A 25,872-nucleotide genomic window follows, 5' to 3' on the forward strand; every position below is an offset into this window, starting at 1 on the left:
CTCCCTTCATTATTTTCCACCTTAGAGTTTAGAAAAGAGGGTTCTCTTCTTCTATATCACAGCAACAAGCAACAGGGAAGGAGGAATGATGGCACAGAAGACTGAAATTGGAAAGGGCAATGGAAGGCTACCCAGTAGGACAGTGCTGCTAATGAATGAGCTGTTTCCCAAAGCTTTCCCCATTAGTATACTTGGTGCAAGCATGTGGAGCCATCCTGAGGCAGAAGTTGGTAACCAGCATAAACAGACCTGAAACCTCTCTCTCAAAATAACTATTCTAGGAAAAACTCATGTCCCCCTAGTTCACTAAATCATAAAAAAAAAAAAAACCCAAAAACTATAAATATGGCTGTTTGAGCATTGTACAAGCTGGTCCTAAAAGACTTCTTCTGTGTTTATATGTGCAGACTTCAGGGAGACAAAATATTTATTTATGCAATATATACAGGAAAGCTATGTGTTCAGCAGTCACAGTCAGAAGCCAAGAGTGTTTTGCGATTTGTCATTATCATTATTTAACAGTTTCCATTTCCAGAGGAGTGCTTTGTTCAAGCAGTGTTTGGTTGATACAGCCATCGGGAATTTGTGAAGTGCTTTCTGTCATTTCTCAGATGTGGAAATATATGACCTCAAGGATCTCACTCTTCAAACAGCTTTCAGGGAACGCTTATCCTAGGAAACTTCCATACTGAGCTTCAAAGACCTACCATTTTTAACATATGACCCCTAGGTTCCTCTAATACCCAATAGTGATTTAAGATTAAAAACAAATTAAAATAATCATAACCAGTAAAATCTAACAAAATAATTCAGATCAGTTATGTCTGTCTTGTAGTGGTTCACAAGCACAAGGAACGTTTTCCATTTTATTAGCATTTATTAATTTTACAAACTAAGGTTTCATTGTGATATTTTATACATATATTGTACTTTTATAATCTTAAATCCCTATTATTATTTTCTACTCTTTCAACACTGCTTCCCTTCCTTCACCTCCAAGCCCACCTTCTGCTTTCATGCATTCTTCTCTACTGTCCTATTTATCTTTAACTAATATTATTATACATACCATAATAAAGACAGAACTTCCATTTAGCATTGCTTCCATTAGCATAGATGGATAGATGATAAAGATAGATAGATAGATAGATAGATAGATAGATAGATAGATAGATAGATAGATAGATAGAGATTTACATTTTTAGGGATGACCACTTAGGAATGGGGAGCCAATTGGAGTCTCATCCATGGGGAAGACCAATTCCCCCTGCCTTGATAGTCATTAATTGCCTATAGCTCTTCAAGAGGTATAGTCGTGTGAGATTCCCCCCCCCCAACAATGGCATTTCAGCTGGTGTTATCACCCACTCATATGTCTCAGCATTTACATTTAGAGTCCATGTTGGCCTCATGTCATGGTTTTACTTTGCCCCACCATCCAGCACTGCTGTGCTCTGTGGTGCTAGTACATCTGGTGCTCCGGTGGAAAACAAAACACAAGACTGACTTTACATTGTGAGCCGGCATGCAGAATATACGTCTTCATTTAACACCTTTAGAATTCTTCTTAGAGAAACCTTGCCTCAAGTCTTACCAGGTATTTAAAGAATTTTCTGGAAACGGGGAGTGGGGTTTGGGGGAGAGAAGTCTACAAAGCAAAGGTGACCTATAGGGTGAAAATACAGTTCATGACAACCAGGAAACAGGCAGCTCGATCACCACCCTCCTTTTGGTAGACATATCCACAGCTCTCACCAGCAACCATCTCTTCCCAAAACCTATGTATCCTCTCATCCTGGGCTCCCAGCGTTATCTTCTGCTCATTGTCAATAGCTACCTCGGAACAACCATCCACATGTCAGTGACTTAAAAGTTATTGTCAATTAATTAACTAAAGCATTGTCTCTTCATAAACTCTGTGCTGCCTCTTCTTCACTCTGTTAATGTCTCTCACAATTCAAGCCCTTTCAGCTCCAGGTTGGGTTACCTCTTTTGGACCTCAGATCCCATGATTCCATTGACTTGAACTCTCCAAAGCCATTGAATTAGCCTACTCTCTCTGACATAACCTTAAACAAACTTCACAAATTACCCATTATTTTATCGACACAAGTATCTTTCAGGAAGTATTTCTGTTTGGAAAAAGAAAAAGCTGGATAGTGCCAAGAGGGGCACTTCCCTGATGCCCACCCTCTCGGCTCACAGTTTTCTGCACCTGGGGAATCTTTAGGCATCTAGTTTACTGTTTTTCTGTAGAAGCTGTATCCTCCTCCATCACAAACACTGTAACCCTGCAGTCACCACCTGGGCTTGCCGTCCATTCTTCCACATCTGGACCCTCTCTGACCAGTGCTGATACCTCTGCCCACTCCATCCAGGGAACAGCAGAAACTCACTGCCTATCCTACACCAGCCATGTGGTAGTGTTTCAAGTCATGTATCATTTTCGATTGATTTTTATCTTTGAATCACATAGGTCCATTAATATTCAAAAAGTTATTCTCAGAGGTGGCTAAATGCATAGAGGAAACTAAAATTAGAAAGGCTTTGCATTTTAAAGGCAGCCCTCTGCCTCCGCCTGTCCAATGGCATCTCATTCACACTCCCTTTCCTCTCCAGATGCCTTTGTTTGTGAAGTCAGGTTTTCAGCTACAATAAAAAGCTTAAAGGCTAAGGTACATGAAGAGAAATATTTCTCATACTCAAGAGGTTATCAGGGTATGGAAGATTTTAAAGCAAGTTTATAGCATTGATTCATAAGCTTAGATTATTTCCTTGAAGAATTTCCAAAACAAAGAAATCTTCAAATAAATTTTCCTGGCTCTTGTTCAATTTCAGATGTGTTTAACACCTTTTTTTTATCCTGTCGTGAATATGTATGGATGGTTTTAAACCTCTCGACATTCACAAACTGACAAAACTAAAAGAAAAAATATTGGTCCAAAAACCAATGCAATGGAATTAGGAAAACAAAAATCTCAATATTTCATTATTACTGCATTCTAATGGCTCACGGCCTCGATGTCCTTATCTAGACAGCCAGAGTGACATTGTAGGTTGAAGCACATTCTCTGAAGTCTTTAGTTTTTGATGTTGTCGGGGCCATCCATTGTGTGTTTCGAATTGAAGTGCTGAGAATTTGGGAGTTATGCAGTTAGAACTGTCAAATTACAAAGACAATTGTTTCCATAAAGTTACACACACTTCTCACATCAATTGCAAGCATGGATTCACACAACTGCCCCAGATTCAATGATGCTCTGGAATATTCATGGAACTTATAAAAGGCCTCTGTGCTCACGCTGCTGTTAGAAGGAAAGGATAAAGATGTGACATAGACAAGTGGAGGAACACAGTGTACAAAGTCCAGGGAACAGCCCCTGAGACTGAATTTCAAGCCACCCTCTCCCTGTGGAATAAGGAACATATTTCTTTCCTATAGTTTTGTGTGTGACAAGATATATAGGGTATTGAAAACCTAGGGAACGTCCCTGAGCCTCAGAGTTCAGTCTTTCTTGGCTCTCTTATGCAAGGATAATGGCTTTGGCTCTTTAAGTGACTACAACTAGAGGTGAGAATTTTACAAAGGCAAACCCATAAACAGAATAATCATTCCTGACAACTTCTTGACATGGCTTATGGTGAATCAACCTTCCTGATGAGTGGTCCCTTGGCCAGATGAATGACCAACCCAAGAGAAACAACTCTTAAGGGAAGAAACAATACAACAGCGCACTTCCACCCAGAGGTAGATTCCATTCTTTTAGGAGGAAACCGTTCTCCTTAAAGGGCACAAATAGTGCCCTGGCCCTTAATGTGATGTTAGCACATAGAATTTCTGACATATCTAAAAAAGTTAGATGCTATTTAGAATAACTGGGCTCCATAGTAAGTCATAATGTTGACATATCTGCAGTAACTCAAGCATCCCAAGCAAACAAAGAAACTCTTACCAGCTAGTTGGATCAAAGGGAGGATCTAGATATCATCTCCCTAAAACCGAGGGTAAAGCCCAGACTTCCTTCAGAGAAAGATTACATATAAAAATTTATGAGGTTTTTTTCAAAACTACATTTTTAATACATACCAATGATGCCTACATGTGGCACAGAGTATGACATTTCAATACATTTATGTAATGTGCAATGGCTAGATAGAAGCAATTCACATCATCTCTATCACCTTATGCATGTGTCCTGTGGAGGTTGGAGACAACATTCAATGTCCTTTCTTTTAGCTGTTTTATAATATTAAATTAATTGTTGATCATGGTTTTCTTACTATACTATAGAACATCAAAAGGTCTTTCTCCTATTTCAAGAATTTATTTTTACCCTCCATCTATTCCCTGAATCCTCCCCCTTCTCAACTCTGATAACCACCCTTGTATTCTAGACTGTGAAGGGTAAAAGTAAACTCTTGGCTACACAGTTGTTTAAATCTTTCTGGTCACTCAGAAGGCCCCTGCATACTAGTAGATCAGCCAGAAGAAAATGTGAGATCCTAGTGTTTCCTAAAACAGGATTCCAGGACCACATACCTCAGAATCAATTGCTGTAACCAAATACAGACATGGGTGTTTACCCATGTCTGCATTTGGGGGCGACACTGAGGGACAGTTGTTTCAAACAGATGTAGCTACTCTGGTGTTTTAGGATGAGGGAATTACTTTGTGCTCTTAGATAAGATGCTTGTGGAATACTAGGTATCATTCCAAGTGTTCAGTGATGTTGAAAATGCCTAGTTTTCCCTCTTTGGGGTACCATTACTGTAACTGCCTCCTGTTCATTCATTCATTCCTTCAGAAAACATTAAGTGTGTGCTCTATGGCAAGCATTGTTCTGAGGAGAGAAAAACAACCACAATTAGAAATCTTCAGCTGTAGGGAAGTCAAAAGTGGGCACATGCCCGTGTTGTCAGACAGTTACCCACATTTTCATCTTTAAAATCAAGATGAAAAGAGAAGGGGAGTTCAGAGGTGTTTGCTATTTAACATAGAACATTTAAAGATGGAATTTTAAATATGGTGACTTGTAGGTTGAGAAGTAAAAAAAGCTCTACCTCTAAAACAGAAAGAGCAAGCAATAGCGCCTAAAGTTAGAGCAGCCTCACCTGGTTACAGAGGAAGCTTTGCACGATGAGATTTGGAAAAAATGAGAGCAGATACGCTGAGAGAAGTTCTTTCAAGGCATTTTGCAAGAAAAAGGAGAAATGAAACTGGCTGGTAAATAAGGACAGGGGTGGGGGTTTGTGGTGATGAGACTGTGAAGACTAGAGAGTTGTGAGCATCCTCCTGTGGATTGCTGCAGTAGGGAGAGGGGATAATGGCTACGGTAGCATCCTTAACCAAGAAGGCTTGCTCACATAGGTGGAGCAGCTGGCCTTAGGTGGGATCAGTTAGTTTCTTCTCTTCTCTCTGAAGCCCACAGTGACCTGATTTTCACATACACCCCAATCCTTTCTTGTGGCTTTCTCAAGTTTTTCATGAGGCTAAATTGTCTATTGCGCCAATGATCAGTTTCTTTGTATGAATCAAGTGAAGATCAGTTACAGGGACACTCTTTGGAGTTCATCTTAGAACTGACGAGAGATCATAGTGCTGGCTGAACAATTCTTCGTGCTATGTGAACCTTTCCCAGTCTTTTCTCTGCTTTCCCCAACTAATTCGTCACATCTGTTGTCTAAATGTTGCCTCACATACCGGCAGAACTCAGCCCAAGGGGCTCCCCTGTGGAAAGTAGATCTGTCTATCAGCACTGTAAGCCTGCAGTCTTTTGCTTGTGGAGTTAGAATGAGTACACAACAGCGCCACCTGCTGGAATTAGACTTAAATGGAGGGAGAGAGCTACAGCAAGAGCTACCCAGGGCTTTGTTCTGCTCACTGTTGTTAAGATGTGCAGAAGTGCTTCCTGCCAGTATGCCACCTGCCATTTCTTTCAGTGCTTCTCTTTTTTCCATGTGATGATTTAGTATCTAAAACTATGGTGACAACTAGCTGTTTCATTTATTTCTTAGAATCTCTTGTAGATTGTTACAGAATGTTGGAATTTGACAGATGTGGGTTTCTGGATCACTGGTTGCAGCCGTGTTCTGGATACAAAGACTCTAAAGGAACTAAATATATCAGCTCACAAACACCTGTAACTCCAACAACGAAGGGTTTCTCACCTTAACACTCTGCAGACACCTGTACTCACATGCACATAATATTGTTAATCTGTAAAAAGTTACTTTTAAAAGATTTACTAACTTAGAAAATAGAAGAAGAAAATCCTGAGATATTTAACTCTGGGAATAATATGAGTTGGGTAATGTCACCAAGGACTGGGAGAAATCATGTCACTCTGTCTCTCCTCAGTGTGCCTAGTATTTGTGAAATGGTTTTAACAATCTCAGTACTCACAAACTTCCACCTCCATCAAGAGCAGAAACAGGTTTGCTTTTTCCCTATGACTCTCATGAGCTAAGAAACCTCTCCCCAAAGACTCCCATCTTGTTTCATTGGCTGGAAGAGAAGGATATGTCCCATACTAACTGGGCTCTTGGCAGGAGCAAGAAGAGACCATATTTGCTTAGTTAGATGCAGACCCAGGCTTGGTGTCTGGGATGGAGCTCATCTCATTCCCCTGAAGGCTGAACCTAAAAACACTTTCATTCATGCAAAACAAAATAATGGAAAAAAAACAAATACAACAAACAAATAAACAGGAGTAACTAATTGGCAAAAGAAAGCTCTCCACCATTCCTTCATCTCTCTCTGCCTCCTGAGCAGAAGGCATGGCAGCATTGTTATCTCTTTAAGGTTATGAGGGTGGCTAACATCCTTAGCAGACAGAGATAATGTCTTCCCCCAAGGCAGAGGCTACATTTGTTTCAACCAAGATAATAATGAACAGTGCCTCTCCAAATCCAAATATGAAGCAAGTTTACTAACAGCGCCTTTGAATGGTCACAGTTTTCTAAGCACAGGGTCCCTCCACTGAGCAGACTGCTTCATGTGTGACACCAGTCCAGCTGATCCATGGGACTTTGGGGTAGAGGCAAGAAAAGCCACTATAAATCTGAAGCTCCTGCTGCCTGCTTTAGTATTACTGCAAATGCTTTCTCTCTGACTCAGGCTTCATGAAACAGTGGCCAAGTAACTTATTTAGCTTCAAGAAAAGGATTAACAATAACAAAAACAATCATCAACACTCCTGCCAAGGCAGTCATTCATGTTTAATACTGTGTTCTTTCCAGTGAGACATGCTATGTGTAACCCAGTTCTTAAATGTTTATTTCTAGAAGTATCTTCATTATATAAGAAACACCTTCCCTACAGACAGAAACAGACAGGGCAGCACTTCAGCCTCCAAGTGAAGACACACATTAACTGAACAGTGTCACTGGCTCTGGTGTCTTCTAGGCTGCCTCTCTTTATTCGCTCACTGACTCTCTCTGTAATTATCTTTCTTGAAATGTCACTTGCTCTCACCCAGAAGGCCAAGGGCAATCAGCCACAAACTGAATGTTAGAAGCTTTTAAAACACACTGGCTGTCTGCCTAGAAGAAGGGATTTCTCAAAGGAGTCCCTTAGCAATGTCAGGGCAGCTGACATTGAGTGACTGAGAGGAAGGAACCCTTCCCTTCCCTTCCCTTGCACCTTCTGCAGCAAAGCTGGAAGGGAAAGGTCCTGGAATGGCATGATTTGTAAAGGCTCTGGGCCCTGAGACCCTCTTTCTGCACCCTCATGAGAGTGAGAAGCAATAGCCAAGTCCTGGAAAACATCCTCCCTTCCTCTAGTTTGAAAGATTGCTGTAAAGAGCACAGGGGTCATGGATGAGTGCAGATCTCAGAGCTCTTCAGAGAAGCACCTTTGTGCAGTGGCTGGCAGTTAATTCAGAGACTCACAATTGGTCAAGTACAGAGCAAAAGTGACTATGGTGTGCTCAACCATCAGTGGCATATCTGTGTCACAGCCTGTCCACTCAAGACTTAGAGCACTTCACACAAGAGGGAATGGAAAGGCCATAAGAGCCGGAGGTTGGAGAGGACTGGGACAGAAAGTATCCCCTGGACTCGACAGGACCATCACTCTCAGATGTTCACAACTGCTGTAGTTTCCTATATAAAACCTGTACAAGATCAAACCATTCAACATCTTAGCTTGGTTAATGGAGTAACCCTAACTATATAAGTCTCTATATAGGTCTCTACCCATAGCTGAAGAGGTATTGAGAGTTGATGGCTGCTATGGGAGAAAGAATTGGTTTTCCTGGTATGTTGACCATATTCCAACTATTTTTTTTAAGACAAGAAGTTGTTGAGGTGGTACAATCAAAATACATTGTGTGCGGGTATAAAATTCTCAAAGAATAAACCATTCAAACAAAAGAGAATGGAATCAAGGGAATAGACAGGAACCTATTGTGACAGAAGTTGTAAAATACAGGATACTGCTGGTGCTCAGAATTTCTCCAAATGGTGACAGTTTAAGAGCCAGACAAGAATTTGTCATAGCAGAAGGGCAATAGCCAAGAAAATCCAACCAGCGTTTATCCCTTCAGGTCGAACCTGAGGGTTAAACTCAATTTATCACTAAATTCTATTTCCCTGATGGCTGTTGATTCCTTTAAAGCGAAACAATCTTTCCTACTTAGCCCAGGAGCCCTCATCTTCCTGCTGTTCTGACAACTTACATTTAGGAATGCATCTGCTCACGTGCACCACAACAGAACAGATTACATGTGAAGCCTTGACTTCTCTTGCCGCATCCACTGTATCTTACCTACCAGGAGGGATCAGTGATTCTGCAGTCATGTGATAGACTACCTGCATTCCCATTCTACTACCATGGCAACGAAGATGGAGGTCACTAGCGTGCAAGTTAAGTCCTGTCACGATGATCCTGGAGGCAGGGGCTTCTAATTTGGAGGAGACGATTTACTGGACTGTGGAATCACTCTCACTGCAGGTGTTAAAATGAAGGTTCTCTTTCTAATGACATGAAGGATCAAAATTCCTTGGTACAATTAGGCTGATTAAATTGAGCTCTATAACTAATATCCCTGTAGCTCAATAAGTTACCACAGCTTTCCAGGGACCCCGACACAGGCAGAGAACAGGGGAGCCCCTGAGAGAATCTGGCCTACTGTGGTTTTTAAATTAGAAGTTTGATTGCTTATGACACTGTCCCAAAGAAACTGAATTTTCCATTAGCCCTGGAAAAAATGACAGATATTTAATTAAATGGCTTAGAGATTAGGCAGAAGACTTTTTGATGGATAGAGGGGTGGATATCTCTATACTCAAAGCCGGAAAAATCACTGGTGTACCACATCTTTAATGCTAAAAAGAATTCTCCAAGCCTAAGGGAATGAGAGACATGTATGCTGCTTCAGCAGAAAGCTGCCTTTCCTGCCAATCCAGAGAAAAATATACATTCAAAACGTGTTTATAAAGCATTGGGTGGCCACTGAGGGACCTCATATAAAGCTTAAAATGTGAAATTAAAAAGCTGCTTATAACTAAATTTGACAAAGCAACCATTAAACCTATTCTCCTATTGTTGAAAGGTGATTTGTTACAAAACAGGGTTGACAGAGGAGATCTAGAAAACAAGAATGATTTGTGGTCAGTGCTGGGAGGGAGATTGTAAGCAAGATCTAGCATCCCAGATGTGAACTAGCCAAAGTTTGCAGCATTGTGTAGAGGATGATTCTGTTGGGGGAAGTGGAGTTGGGGTGGGGCTATGCAGCCTTTGTGACATCTGGTAGTGGTCCAAATAAAAGAAGCTGGCCATCATCATTTCCTGAATAACTCACAGACCCTAATGTTCAATAAAGATGATGAAGATGAATAAAATAATTTTCGAAGCTCTCTTAAGGCAGTAGTTCTCAATTCTAGCTCCACAGTAACATTTCCTGGGGAGTTTTTGGTAACACCAGTGTCTAGTCTAGGCACTGGAGTATCTAAAGTACCCATATAGAATATAATTACATCATTTCTTCTTCTCTTTCTTCCCTTCTACTTTTCCCATGTCTTCTCCTCCAACTCCTCCTATATCACACACACACACACACACACACACACACACGCACGCGCACGCACACGCACACGCACACGCACACACCTACACACCCCAAAATCCCTCTTATTTTCATGGCCTCTTTCAATGATTACTATTGTGTTTTGAGGGGGTTGGTTATGTGTACACACACACTTGCATACCACCTGATGAGTCCAGTTTGTGTTGCTTCCACATACATGACATCAGGGCTGATGACTTGGTATTGGATAACCAATTAGAGGGCTCATCCCTGAGGAGAGCTATCGCTACCACTCTTGGCATGCCTTCTCTGACTACAGCTCCTTGTCTAGAAGTGGAACCTCATGAGATGTCTGTTGGTGTTACTGTTTTGTTTTGTTTGGTTTGGTTTGTTTTGTTTGGTGGGTATTTTCTCTATTTACATTTCACATGTTATCTCCTTTCCTGGTTCACACACACACACCAGAAACCCCCTATCCTGTCCCTACTCCCCTGCTTCTATGAGGGTGTTCCCCTACCAGTCACCCACTCCTGCCTCCTGGCCCTCGAATTCCCCTACACTGGGGCATCAACCTTCACAAGGCCAAGGGCCTCTCCTCCCACTGATGCCTGACAAGGCCATCCTTTCCTACATGTGTGACTGGAGCCATGGGTCCCTCTATGTGTACTCCTTATCCTTAGTTGGTGGCTTAGTCCCTGGGAGCTCTGGGGGGGTGGGGCTGTCTGGTTGGTGAATACTGTTGTTCTTCCTATGGGGTTGCAAACCTCTTCAGCTCCTTCAGTCCTTTCTCTAACTCCTCCATTAGGGATCCCATGTTCAGTCAAATGGTTGGCTGAGAGAATCCACCTCTGTATTTGTAAGGCTCTGGCAGAGCCTTTCAGGAAACAGCTATATCAGGTTTCTTTCAGCAAGCACTTCTTAGCATCCAGAATAGTGTCTGAGTTTGGTGACTGTATATGGGATATATACCTAGGTGGGGCAGGCACTGGATGGCCTTTCATTCAGTCCCTGCTCACACATTGTCTCAATATTTGCTCCCATGAGTATGTTGTTCCACTTTCTAAGAAGGACTGAAGCACCCACACTTTGGTCTTCCTTCTTCTTGAGCTTCATGTGGTCTCTGAATTGTAACTTGGGTATTCTGAGCTTTTGGACTGATATCCAGTTATCATTGTGTGCATATCAATGTGTGTTCTTTTGTGATTGGGTTACCTCACTCAGGATGATATTTTCTGGTTCCATCCATTTACCTAAGAATTTCATGAATTCATTGTTTTTAATAGCTGAGTAGTACTCCATTGTGGAAAAGTAACAGATTTTCTGTATCCATTCCTCTGTTGAAGGACATCTGGGTTCTTTCTAGCTTCTGACTATTATAAATAAGGCTATAAACATAGTGGAACATGTATCTTTGTTATATGTTGGAGCATCTTTTGGGTATATGCCCAGGAGTGGTATAGCTGGGTCCTCAGGTAATACTATGTCCCATTTTCTAAAGAACTGTCAGACTGATTTCCAGAGTGGTTGTACCAGCTTACAATCCCACCAAAAATGGAGGAGTGTTCCTCTTTCTCCACATCATCACCAGCATCTGCTGCCACCTGAGTTTTTGATCTTAGCCATTTTGACTGGTGTGAGGTGGAATCTCAGGGTTGTTTTGATTTGCATTTCCCTGATGACTAAAGATATTGAACATTTCTTTAGGTGCTTCTTGGTCATTTGCTATTCCTCAGTTGAGAATTCTTTGTTTAGCTTTGTACCCCATTTTTAATAGGGTTATTTGGTTCTCTGGAGTCTAACTTTTGAGTTCTTTGTATATATTGGATATTAGCCCTCTATAAGATGTAGAATTGGTAAAGATCATTTCCCATCTGTTGGTTGCCTTTTTGTTCTATTGACAGTATCCTTTGCCTTACAGAAGCTTTGCAATTTTATGAGGTCCCATTTGTCAGTTCTTGATCTTAGAGCATAAGCCATTGGTGTTCTGTTCAGGAATTTTCTCCCTGTGCCCATGTGTTCAAGGCTCTCCCCACTTTCTTCTCTGTAAGTTTCAGTGTATCTAGTTTTATGTGTAAGTTTCTGTGTATCTAGTTTTATGTGGAGGATCTTCATCTACTTGGACTTAAGCTTTGTACAAGTAGATAAGAATGGATTGATTTGCATTCTTCTACATGCTGATCTCCAGTTGAATCAGCACCATTTTTTGAAAATGCTGTTTTTTCCACTGAATATTTTTAGCCGCTTTGTCAAAGATCAAGTGACCATACCTATATCGGTTCATTTCTGGGTCTTCCACTGATCTTTCTGCCTGTCTCTGTACCAATACCATACAGTTTTTATCATTATTGATCTGTAATACAGCTTGAGGTCAGGAATGGTGATTTCCCCATTATTGAGAATATTTATTTATTATTCTTAATAATAAAAAGTTCTTTTATTATTGAGAATAGTTTTCACTATCCTGGGTTGTATTTTTGTTTTGTTTTTTGTTATTCCAAATGAATTTGCAAATTGCTTTCTCTAAGTCTATGATGAATTGATTGCTTTTGGCACAATCACCATTTTTTCTATATTAACCCTACCAATCCATGAGCATGGGATATCTTTCCATCTTCTGAGATCTTCTTCGATGTCTTTCTTCAGAGACTAAGAGTTATTGTGTTACACCAAGGTATGTAATATTATTTGTGACTATTGTGAAGGGTATCGTTTCCCTAATTTCTTTCTCAGCCTGTTTATTCTTTGACTAGAGGAAGGATACTGATTTGTTTGAGTTAATTTTATATTGTTAAGCAGCCATATTGTTATGGTATCATAATTCCCCTGCCATTTCTAGAAGGCATAATTTTACTGCAGACCTTTGGGTACTCTGACTCTTAAAGTCTTTCTGCTCCCTTTTCTTCAATGTTCTCTGAGCCTTAGGTGTAGGGGTGTGTTTTAGATGTATCAACTGGGGCTGGACATCTTATCACTAGTTACTCTCTATATTTTGGCCCGATGTGGTTTTCTGTGATGTCTCCATGTGCTGCAAATCAAAGCTTCTTTGATGAGGATTGAGAACTATATTTATCTATAGGTTTAAGGATAAGTATTTATAGAGTGGAGTTAAGATTTATGCTGGTATAGTAAAATTTCAGTTGTAAATTCTCCTGTAATATCTATAACTTCACTACCCCTGGGTAGTTTGCTAAGTTTCCACTACCAGGTATGATTTCTCCCCTGTTATACAGGACTTGAATTCAATTAGGATGCTGTTAGTTACCACTAAGATATGAGTGCCACTATTGCACCTTTAGCAACAAGAATATCTTATTGCCAACTTTCCTGGGCTTCAGTTTTCTTCTCTGGAGTTGATGGTGGTAACTTCTTAGAAGTTTTCTGGGAATTAAATGAAGAAATTAAATGAATGCCTGCACATAGACACTCCACCCTCAAGAGAAATTTATTTTTTTTTCTTCTTCTTGGTTACTGACAATAATGAATTCATGTTTATCTTTCCCCCATTGGCTTTGGCATTGAGCTGTGTAACTTCCCTCTACAATCCACTGTTATTTGGTAACTGGGAGAAATACTCATGTATCTTTCATGCTTTGTGCTCCTACAGCTGCCACAGAAGTGTCCTTTTCATTTGATGTTGGAAACGGGCCAGTGGAGATCGTGGTGAGGTCACCTTCACCTCTCAATGATGACCAGTGGCATCGGGTCACTGCAGAGAGGAATGTCAAGCAGGCCAGTCTCCAGGTGGATCGCCTGCCCCAGCAAATCCGAAAAGCCCCGACTGAAGGTCATACCCGCCTGGAACTCTACAGTCAGCTGTTTGTTGGTGAGTGAATCAAAAGACAATCATGACTTATCTCTCTGTTGGTTTTAGGGAACTTCACATGGAAAAAACAAACAGCCTGTGGAGAAATAGAGGCCCTTTTCGAATTAACATTTCTTCTCTAAGACAGACATAAAGAACTTATGAATGGAAGAGGAGGAAGGAAGGAGGGAAGGAAGGGAGGAAGGGAAGGAGGGAAGGAAGGAAGAAGGGAAGGAGGGAGGGAGGGAGGGAGGGAGGGAGGGAGGGAGGGAGGGAAAGCTGAAAGGCTCTATAAGCTCAAGTGTGCTTGAAATGATAGAGAAAGGGAAAGAGGAAAGCCACATTCAAATTGCCTTAAAAGATAAATAGGAATTCATATTTTTCTTTGCATAGTGATCTAGACAGAAAAGAGTGAAGATTTCACCTGGTATAGTATCCCTCTAAATGGAAAAGAGGTTGATGATTAACACAGAAAAAAAAAAAAACCCACCTATGAAAAAACTGGATCCAGCTACAAAGGCTAATCTATTTCACCAGTACTTTTGCTTTAGAAAAAATAAGAATTTTGTACATGAATATAATGTATTTTGATCAAATCTACCTCCATTTCCTTCTCTCTAGTTTCTTTCATATCCTTCATCCACTCTTCCTTCCCAAATCCATATGTTCTCTTTTATATCCAGTGACTCCACTTATTACTGCCAGTATCTGTAAGAATACAGGGCCATCTTCTAGAGCCAGGTAGCCTCTCGGTGCTGCATCCCTAAGGAAAACTGACTCTCCTCACAGCAGTCAACAATTTGTAATAGTTTCTCAGAAAGGAGAAGGACTTCATCACCCCCTCCTTCATCTATGGCCTTATCTTATGTAGATATTGTATCTACAGTTACAGTCACTGGGAGTTCATGTGTGCAAGTGAACTGTTGTTTCTGCAAAATACTACTCCACTGGAGTCATCCACTACCTCTGACTCTCTATCCACCCACACTTTTATAATGGTCCCTGAACCAAAATGTCTACTTTTAACACTCTCCAGATTAACTTAAAATTATTTCAAGATAATAATTATTCATATGACCAGTTGCATTTTTTATATTTTATTCTAATACTATTTATAATTTTGAAAATTAGCAACAGCCCCTTAGTTGTATAAAAAAATCTGAAAGCCTTGGTGAATATGAACCATTTTAGACTCCCTCTCTGGGTTTCTGAGAGTTCATTGATCAATTCTTTTACCAGTGGTAACCTCCCAGCAAGAAAACATTGGTGTGACCAAGTTGCTAGTCAATTTGTCATACTTGTCTCCTGATAGTAGAGGCTTGCCAAGGGTTAGAAGGGCCAGAATATCTTCAATGTCTTTCATAGTTGTGTTCAGGTATATGGAAAATATTAGAAAGCCATTTTTTATTTATTTTGTTTTTTTATTAGGTATTTATTTCATTTACATTTCCAATGCTATCCCAAAAGTCCCCCACCCACTCCCCCACCCACCCACTCCCACTTCTTGGCCCTGGCATTCCCCTGTACTGGGGCAGATAAAGTTTGCAAGTCCAATGGGCCTCTCTTTCCACTGATGGCCGACTAGGCCATCTTCTGTTACATATGCAGCTAGAGACACAAGCTCTGGGGGGGTTCTGGGTAGTTCATATTGTTGTTCCACCTATAGGGTTGCAGATCCCTTTAGCTCCTTGGTTACTTTCTCTAGCTCCTCCACTGGGGGCCCTGTGATCCATCCAATAGCTGACTGTGAGCATCCACTTCTGTGTTTGCTAGGCCCTGGCATAGTCTCACAAGAGAGAGCTATAGCTGGGTCCTTTCAGCAAAATCTTGCTAGTGTATGCAATGGTGTCAGCGTTTGGAAGCTGATTATGGGATGGATCCCCAGATATGGCAGTCTCTAGATGGTCCATCCTTTCGTCACAGCTCCAAACTTTGTCTCTGTAACTCCTTCCATGGGTGTTCTGTTCCCAATTCTAAGAAGGGGCAAAGTGTCCACACTTTGGTCTTCGTTCTTCTTGAGTTTCATGTGTTTAGCAAATTATATCTTATATCTTGGGTATTCTAAGTTTCTGTGCTAATATCCACTTAAGCCGGGCATGATTGTGCATGCCTTAATCCCAGCACTCGGGAGGCAGAGGCAGGCAGATTTTTGGATTCGAGGCCAGCCTGGTCTACAAAGTGAGTTCCAGGACAGCCAGGGCTATACAAAGAAACCCTGTCTTGAAAAACAAAACAAACAAACAAACAAAAATGCTAGCATTCTAGAAAGCCATTTTTAAAAGACAAAATACATTCCTTTGGTATGTTTTAGGAAGACTACAGGACAAATGTGATAAAAAGTGAGCTTTGAAAGTGATACTGTTTTGTGAATAAATTACATGAGTCAGGGGACCTGGAAGGAGTGGTAGGTTTAAAAATAATCACCAGCTGTGTCACTCCTCCATATACACCTGGAGAACTCTGAATCAATATACCTATGTTTATTGTTGCACTATTCATGATAGGAAAGTTACAGAAGCAGCAGCATATATCAACAGATGGAGGGAAATGTGGCATATATACATAGTAGAGATTTATTCAGCCATAAGAAAGAACAAAATTATGTCAGTTACAAGAAATGGATGCAATGAAGATCATCATATTAAACAAAATACACCAGACACTGAAAGATAAATATCATGTTTTCTCTCGTTTATAGATCCTATATTTTGTAAAAGTCATTTTTAGAGATCTGACATGAAAGTAAAAAAAAAAAAATAAGTCTCTCTGGGGAAATGAATAGGAATAGTGGGATAAAGCATGACAGAGAAAGGAAAGAGTGGAGGTGAGCATAGGCCAAGTGTGTGATAGAGCTCAAGAAACCTATCACTACCTACAGGGACTACACACCAATTCTTAAAAGCCCTCAAACCCACTGGGAACCCAACATCTTCCATTTTTTTCCCTTGAGTGCTGCGTGATAAATCACACATTTTCCTTTATACTAATTAAATTGTCCAATGATTCCTACTGAACGTAGTGAATATATCTTACCTCATTAATATATCATGCCTTAGTGACCTGATCTGAGTTTCTTCATAAATTCTACCCATTCCCAGAATGCAGGACATGGTCTGCTTGGGTTACGGACTCAACTTGACTCATCTTCCTGACCTTTCTCCTGGATGGAGACGTCCAACTCTAGTTTTCTTCCTTTCTTCCCACTCATTAGAGTTGCCTAGAAGAATGCTGGAAACCTGGTAAGGTTGAAAAATGAAAACAATGGGAATATTTACTATGAAGATATTTTAAGAAGATGACCTAAAATTGTCATTAGAAGAGAAAAAATGGAGGCAAAGTCTGAACTCTTCACAGTAATGAAATGCAAGGGGCAAAAGAATAAGTATCTTGCTAGAATAAAGAAAAATACAAAGAGCTAAGGAAAATGAGGAGAGGGCAATGTCTCCAGAGAAGTTTTATGAAAAAAGCAGTATCAAATAATATCAATGACCATTAATTTTTTTAAAGCTAGAATCTTTCGATCTAACAATAATGAAACCATTGGTGACCTTACAAAGGGAAGTTTTCAGAAAATGAACTAATGTGGTGGGTTAGCAACTTATTGTCACTTGATAACAAAAGCTAAGTCCCCAGTTCCAGTTTTTAATTTCCTGTTATCTTAGAAGTGGGCACAAAGCATATCTCCTAGGCATGAGCTAGTTGAGGCAACCCAGGGAATATTTTTCTATAGTAGATGCCCAGCCCAGGGTCAGCAGAGAGGAGCATTGTCCCCAAAAGAAGGACAAGTTTAACAGCTCTACAGTCAGCAAGTTGGGCATTTGTCTCAGTTCAACTCTAATAAAAATTTCCTTTTTCAAAACAACTACCACTACATACCTATCTTTTCTTATATGTCTAGAAAGGAGTTAGATAATTTACCCCCAAGGGTCTTTCAACTTTAGATACTTATGAACGTGTGATTAGCAGGGTTGGCTAAGTGGTCAACATTCCCCATAGTGTTATGTGGTTACCAACATGGGCTTTGAATCCTACCTCTGCCAACTTTGGAGACCAACGGCAATGCATTTAATAGCTGTGGATTTCATGGGAATACAACTTCTGTATTCAATGAGGTTATTGCATATAACTTGGTGTGCAATGAGATTATTGAATATAAATTTCTCAGCAGGATACTTGGAATACAGACAACACAACTTTAATTTGAGATACTTTTCTTCATGCCCTTTGTTCTTTATCCCCTTTACTTTCCTTTTCCCTTGTGCACTTAAAAGAAACTCTTCCAACTAAAAGAGTTGGAAGTCTCTTCTTTCTCAAAACACCAACTTGAAATGTGATTATCTCTCTGTGTCTGCCCTAGCAGAACACTCTCACGCAGTCAGTCCCTCAAGCACTTCACATACACCTACCACAGTAGCCACAGAGCAGCAAACCAGGGCCTAGGGATTTCCCCCAGTAAGCTAACAAAGCAAATAAAAGTCTACCAGAAAATTTTACCCCAGTGCCACTGTATACAGCTAAGACATGGGGCAGCATCACCCATGGACTCCCAAGGGGTTCTAAGGAAAAGGAACTTTGACACCACTTAAGTCTGAAAGAGGCAGAAGGGAGTTCTTAGAGTTACACACAGAGAGGATGCCACGGAGGTCTCCACCACCCCCCCATACTAGCAAGGCCAGATTCATATCTCCTTTTTCAAAGCAACTGAAAAAGCAGAAAAGACATGTTCTCACTTGTGAAGCTAAATATAATTGGATCCTGACATCCCCAAAGAGCTAACGCAGGTCATTTGGATGAGATAAGAATTCAGCCATGATTCTAGTCTAGCAGAAAAGTAGGAGGGAAAAAAATAAATTAAAAGTGATGCAAGAGGAAACAGGCAGTTGCTGGTATTTCTTCCGAATAATCTAAGAAACTTTAACCCATTTTTTCAACACAAAAAAAGGTGTTGCCACATAACATCTCAGCTTGGCCTGGCAGATATATTTATACCATATGAGAACTAGAGTCTCAACCAGGCCTGGTGTTCAGACTACAATCCTGCACCAAATATACTCATACTATTATCTAAGCCTGAAGAAAGCTAGATCAGCCCAAGTTCTCTGGAACAGAGAAGTACCAGAGAGCCTGAAACCCACACAGCTAGGACCCCAGTGACAGCTGAGGAGGAAGAAGGTATATGTTGGGCTCCAGCTCTTGGCCCTATTGACGAGTATATGCCATAGAAGGGAGCTGAGGATGCTTCTTAGGATGCAGGTCATCCTGCAGCCAGCAAGGTGCATGAGCCACAGTGGGTGACTCTTAGCAGAAGTTTTAAGAGGAAGTCAGAGATCTGAAATCTGCGTCCCAAGCTTCAGGTAGACATTGACTGCTCAGCGGCTCCTAAAGAGGAAGGCTGAGTTAACTACCAATGTTCAGACTCAAGGCATATAGCTCAGACTTCCTCAGAAGCTAAACAGTGGCATCTTGGTGAAAGATGAGGCTCAAAGGAGCTGAGAAATCCTTCTTAGGCCTCAAGTTCTTTTGAGCTATGTGAAGAACCCAAGTGAATATACTGTGGGAAAACAACTCTTGTGGATGCCCCTCATTCACTAACAATATTAATCTACTGCCTTCTCTCACCTAAATGGCAGTGCAAGTTCACAGAAAAACTAAGATTCATTAAACGATTTATAAGTCAATGAAGACTGAATGCCTGAGAAAGCTCTCTGAGCTAAGCTTAGAGGGCAAGGCCATAAAACAACCCAGTTTCCACCAACTCAATAACAGGGCTTGTTTGGTCAGCTGCTCCTCAAGCATCTCCGTTCCAAATTCACAGATGGATAGCTTTAGCACCATCTGAATGCCAAGTGATTGAGAGAGTAAAGAGAAAGTCAGTGAAGGGGAGTGGGAGGGATTGGGCACAAGGCAGAAAGTTGGAATTCCAGTCATGAAGTACATGCAAATCTGTAGATGACCAAAATTGACATCTCATTGACATCTCTCAGACTTTAAAAGTTTATAATAAGCATATAAGAGTCCATATATATATATATATATATATATATATATCCTAAATTATAGTAATTATAGTAGAATATATCCTTATGCCCCATTTTCTGCAAGCATGGCCCCAAAGCAACAGCATGAGTGCTAGCTAGGAGGTCCTTGAAATCTCAAGGCTAAGAGCAATACACACTTTACCTTACCTTAGGACTCTACAGAGGAGAAGCAATTGCTGCTTCCTGTTTCACTTATATAGAAAGAAACTAAAGCTAAAGATTAATTAACTTACCTAAGGCCACATGCCAAGTGAAAGATAGGAAGAGATTTGACTACAGATAGTCTGACCAGAAATTCAGCCCTTATCCATCCATCTTGTCAAAGCAAAGATTGTACTTGGCAAAGATTCTCCAGGCAAGGGGGATTCTACAGCAGACCACTGCAACAGGACATAAAAGGCTGGATTCAGTCAAGGTTCAACTCCATCCCAAGGAAAGCAAGAGAAATATATTTTTTATTGGATTTAATTTTGCTTTCCATTATGCTTAAAAATTCATAAACACATGTTTCAGTCTTTTAGAAGTTATGATGAAGAAGCTTGTAGGCTGGATCTGTTTGTCAACTATTTGTATTTAAAGAAAATGTGAAATTTCTCCTGTCTTCATGAGTTGGGTAATTTTGTAACTTGGAACAAGAAATCCTGGGTAAGTGAGGCTTCTGACCTCCCAGGGAGTTGAAGAGATGAGATGTCACCTTCACTGATGTTTATATTTCAAAGAATGGCTCCCAGAGGAAGCTATTCTTGAGTTGCAAAACTTCCTCCAAAGGCTTTTTTTTTTTTTTTAAAGATTCACAGGGCAAAAGGATAGGAGAAAAATAAACAATTACTCCAAGATTTTTCAAGGAAACATGCTTAAATCAGAGGTCAAGAGTCTAGAAAAAAGCCTGTCTCTAATTCAGGCAAACTGAAAGATGTTGAGGCCATCTAGTCAGTTAATCTATTAGAGAATTCTTCATCTAAGCTAATACAGTGGCCCACTGATATTTGGTAATATGTGTCAAAGGCAGGTGCTCTCTTTAGCTTTAGACACCACAAACAAAAGCTACTCCTGCTTCAGGGAAGAATCCACCCTGACCCTGCTTTGTACACCCCAACATGTATCAAAGCATTGATCATGGCTGGTTATGGAGTCTGTAGTAAGACCTTGGGCTGGCCAAGAGCTGGAAGTCAGGCAGGACATGAAACAGCCCTGGAAAGTATTATCTGGACTACAAAATCTCAGTAGGAAAAGACCAAGGCAGACAGAAGATCACAGTCAGCCAGATAGACGGTTTAGCAAGAGAACTTCATGCAAAATTATTTTTCTTCCTTTTTCCTGATGAGACTCCTCACATGAAGCAGTATGATACAGAAATATGCTCTTCCTTCCCTACCTTCCTGCTTCTCCTTCTCCTTTTTTCTCCCCTTTCTTATCTCTTATCATCAAAGCCCTTACAAAGATTGCCTAAGTTAGCATGGATCTAAGGTCTGCATCACATCCTTCTGCTCTCTTGCCTCCTTAGAATATTTGCTTCTCGTAGATTCTACCACCCTGTACTCTCTCACTTTTCTTCTTGCTCATTAGCTACCACTTTAGTATCTGCTGCATTTTCTACTTCACTTGAGAAGCATGTTAAAATGTCTTCTTAGTACATACATTGCCCTGCAAATTGTATCCCATCTAACTTCTAATGGTTAAAAATGCTGTTTAAGCACATGGTCTTAAATCTTCAGACCTCAATTTTCTCAAGAATTTCAGATCTGCCTGTTCAACTGGCACCTTGATGTAGATCTCTAGTGGGCATCTCAGAATGAACATGCAATAGCGAATCTTGATGGCAGGGTTCGAGAGATGGCCCAGCAGTTAAGAGCATTGGCTACTCTTCCAGAGGTCCTGAGTTCAAATCCCAGCAAGCACACTGTGGCACACAACCATCTGTAATGGGATTTGATGTCCTCTTTTGGTGTGTCTGAAAACAGCAACCATATACATACATATATATATATATACATATATATATATATGTATATGTTATTTATATATATAATAAATCTTTTAAAAGAAAAGGAGGAAGAAGAAAGAGGAGGAAGAGGAAGGAAGAGGAGGAGGAGGAGAAAGGAGGAGCAGAAGGAGGAGGAGCAGAAGGAGGAGGAGAAGGAGGAGAAAAGAAGAAGAAGAAGAAGAAGAAGAAGAAGAAGAAGAAGAAGAAGAAGAAGAAGAAGAAGAAGAAGAAGAAGAAAGAAGAAGCTTGATGTCTACCCCAAGCAGCCCCTGCCTCTCCCAGCCTCCCTTGTCTCAGTAGATAACATCACCATACACAAATTTTGGAGTTAACTATGATTCCTTTCTTTCCTTTTCTTCTTCTCTTTCCTTTATTACTCACCATCCAATAATATCTCTGTGGCTGATCCTCTAGACCTACCACCACTGCATCTACTGCTTTTTATTAGTTTCCATCGTCCTCAAAGTCATGGCTGGGCCTTGCTTGAGTGACTTCAAGTAAGGGCTGAGTGGCCTCTGCATTCTTGGGACTTTTCTTTAACGTGCTTTGTTATAAAAGGCATGCTTTATAGCCTCTCATCTCATCCCTGGACATTGGCCAGGCTCACTTCTTCTTGTTCTTCTTTAAGCCTCTGTTATTTCCAAGCAGAGATGTTCTCTGAGCACATCATCTGAGGCAGCTAATCATTGCTATATCCAAATCTCCTTAGGGCCTGTGACACATGTATTTTTTTTGTGTTCCTTTTCTAGAAAGTAGGCTACATATTATAAGAGACTGGAGGTCCTGCTAACTCCTGGGCAGTATTTTCCCAAAGAATAAATATTTGTGGAGTTGAGAGCTGAATGAATAGATACACAAACTATATGGCTTTTGATATTTCTCTGAATCAACATCCATATTTAAAGCTAAGTCATCCCATTTACCAAATAGTTTCCCACATAATCTTCCTCTAACTTTTTTCTTAAAAATGCTATTTATTTACCTTTTTTTGGAAATACCATTTCCACCAAGTACCACAGACTGAAATCAAGCATGTCAGAGGCTAAAATAAATAAATATATAAAATTGCAGAGAAAGTCAGAATACTATGAAAGATGCCATTTCCTATCAGCTTAGACCTTGCAGTTTTCAATCTTTCTGGTATCAAATTGAGGTCTTGCCTGTTTGGCATTAGCTGAGCTATTGGCTGAGACCCTGATGCAAACATTTTGCCCTAGTTATGAATAACGGGTCTCAGGCTTACTCATAGGTAGGGATTGAAAAATGATGTCTTGACTAGAAACTAGTATAAATAACAAAATTGCTAAAGAAAATATGAAAACTAGTAATAACTAAATAAAGTAAATGAACCCTCTGCAAAGCAACAATGCAAATAAATTGCAGGTTTCCCCCTGTGGAATGTCTGATCTTTCACGGCAGCCCTCTTACTCCTGTCTTGGCCAAGACCATCTTTGGTCCAACTCTGTCCAGCTGTACTCTCTCTTTAGAATTTTCTCAGCCTCAGAGGCTATATCTAGCAGTGACCCTGCTCCACTAATAGTCACCATGTGCATTTCCTACCCTTTGCTTTTTAGTGATCAAAATTCATTAGTGATTGCAATTCCATCTGCCCATTTTAAAGAGTTTTAACAAATGGTGCAAATTATGATAGGCCCAAGGCTTATTCTTTTTTTGAAAATGTTCTCAACATCATCAAATTGATAGTTTTCTTTGAATCTCTTCCAAGCCACAGCGACCAGGCTGTTTCCATGAGGCTGAGCTATTTATTTCTAAAGCAGAACTCGTGAGAACAGATATTGTTAGAGAAATATTTCAAGTCTGCTGCTAAGAGCCACTGTATGCCTCAGCCTCTGCATGAAGTAGCTTTTGGGCAAGAAGAGGAATGCTTTTAGGGACTCTGGACTTCTCTTCAAATTTTGCATAGTTTTTATGATAGTCTGATCCAGAGAGGGCTTTGTAATATATAGAGACCAGTTTTGTTCAATATGGGGAGGGACACTTTCAACAAGGTTATAGAATACTTTATATTATACATTTTTAAAGTTCTTCTAATAAGGACTCAACCAGACTTTATAAAGATAGCTGTAGTGGTGGTTTGATAAAAATGGTCCCCATAAGTTCATAGGGAATGGCATTATATTAAATGTAGCCTTGTTGGAGGAAGTTTGTCACTGGGGGTGAGCTTTGAGGTTTCAGAAGCTCAAGACAGGCCTAGTGTCCCTCTCCCTTCCTGCTGCCTACTGATATAGAAGTAGAATTCTCAGCTACCTCTCCAGCATCATGTTGGCCTATATGCTGCTGTGCTTCTAACCATGATAATGGGTTAAACCTCTAAACTGTAAGTCAACCCCAGTTAAATGTTTTCCTTTGTAAGTTTGCTCGGTGTCTCTTCACAGCAATAGAACATTGACTAAGGTGCTGTATCAGGAAAAGATGTTTTTTATTGGACCAGTAACAAATACTGAATGGATATGTACACACAGCCCACAGTTTCTTCCCCAGCACAAGTAAAAATGAGATCTAGGTAGGGATACCTTTTTTCTTAATCCTACATTCTGTTTGACAGGATACTTTCCCAACACAAGATCCCCTCTTTCCTCTCTCCTGTAATGTACCTCATGTTCAAGGACTCTCTTGTGCAGGGTATCTGGTCTCTCACCCATTTAATGGCCCTTTTTTTCACATCCTAAAAGTGTGACTCATTGGCTTTAATTTCACTTATTATTTTTTCCTTTAGATTCTATTTTAAATTATCTTCTCTGCCTATTATTGGTATTCATGTGAGTATATTTCATGTGTAGCCTTCTAATACTACTATGTTTTTATGCAAGCAGGCAAATAGCAAAAGCTTCATTCTTCATGTCATTGTAGAGGCTTCCATTAGAAGGTGTGACTGAGAATAAAGGTGTGTCTTCCCACCCCAAAATCCAGATTCAATGTATGTCTTCCTAACTCAAAGATCATATTAGAAGTGAATCTTTCTACAATTTTCAAAACACATGAAATTCAAGAAGAAGGAAGACAAAGCTGGGTGGTGCATGCCTTTAATCCCAGCACTTGGGAGGCAGAGACAGGCAGATATCTGAGTTCGAGGCCAGCAAAGAAGGAAGAGGAGGAGGAGGAGGAGGAGGGGGAGGAGGAGGAGGAGGAGGAGGAGGAGGAGGAGGAGGAGGAGGAGGAGGAGGAGGAAGAGGAGGAAAAACCAAAGTGTGGACACTTCAATCCTTCGTAGAAGGGAGAACAAAATACCCATGGAAGGAGTTACAGAGACAAAGTTCAGAGCAGAGACTGAAGGCATGACCATCCAGAAACTGCCCCACCTGGGGATCCATCCCATAAACAACCACCAAACCCAGACACTAAGAAAGATGCCAACAAGAGCTTGCTGACAGGAGCCTGATATAGCTGTCTCCTGAGAGGCTATGCCAGTGCCTGACAAATACAGAAGTGAATGCTCACAGTCATCCATTAGACAGAGGACAGGGTCCCCAATGAAGGAGTTAGAGAAAGTACCCAAGGAGCTGAAGGGGTTTGCAGCCCCATAGGAGGAACTGTGAACTAACCAGTAACCCCAGAGCTCCCTGGTACTAAACCACTAATCAAAGAAAACACACAGAGAGACTCATGGCTCTAGCTGCATATGTAGCTGAGGATGGCCTAGACAGTCATCAATGGGAGAAGAGGCACTTGGTCCTGTGAAGGTTCTATGCCCCAGTATAAAGGAATGCCTGGCCAGGAAGTGGGAGTGGGGGTTGGGGAGCAGAGCGGGGGAGAGGATAGGGAATTTTTGGAGGGGAAACTAGAAAAGAGGATAACATTTGAAATGTAAATAAAGAAAATATCTAATTAAAAAAAAGAAGTGGATCTTTCTACTTCAAGTTAACCAAAAATCTCTCATAGGCATACCCTCCACTTGGGGGTTTTAGTTCTAAATGTAGTCAAGTTGACAACCAACAATAGCCATCATAAGTCTACCCCTTATTACCTGATCATGTCAACATATGACAATACAATCATATC

The 25,872-nt window shown here is 40.6% G+C and overlaps 1 protein-coding gene and 1 long non-coding RNA gene across 2 annotated transcripts in view; one reads left to right on the forward strand and one right to left on the reverse strand.

The window, feature by feature from the left end:
* Window positions 1-25,872, forward strand: part of Cntnap2 (contactin associated protein-like 2) — a 2,241,333-nt gene that overhangs the window by 1,947,877 nt on the left and 267,584 nt on the right. The window contains exon 17 of the mRNA NM_001004357.2: window positions 13,633-13,851. Coding sequence (NP_001004357.2) covers window positions 13,633-13,851 — 219 coding nt within the window. The remainder of the gene's footprint in view (window positions 1-13,632; window positions 13,852-25,872) is intronic.
* The window catches only part of Gm35875, a 34,228-nt gene that overhangs the window by 1,361 nt on the left and 6,995 nt on the right, over window positions 1-25,872 (reverse strand). Inside the window, exons 3-4 of the long non-coding RNA XR_869030.2 lie at window positions 20,102-20,248; window positions 16,864-17,066 (exon numbers count right to left, since the gene is read on the reverse strand). This is a non-coding gene — a long non-coding RNA (predicted gene, 35875). The remainder of the gene's footprint in view (window positions 1-16,863; window positions 17,067-20,101; window positions 20,249-25,872) is intronic.

The sequence above is a fragment of the Mus musculus genome, chromosome 6 (assembly GCF_000001635.26).
Source record: "Mus musculus strain C57BL/6J chromosome 6, GRCm38.p6 C57BL/6J".
Taxonomy (NCBI): Eukaryota; Metazoa; Chordata; class Mammalia; order Rodentia; family Muridae; genus Mus; species Mus musculus.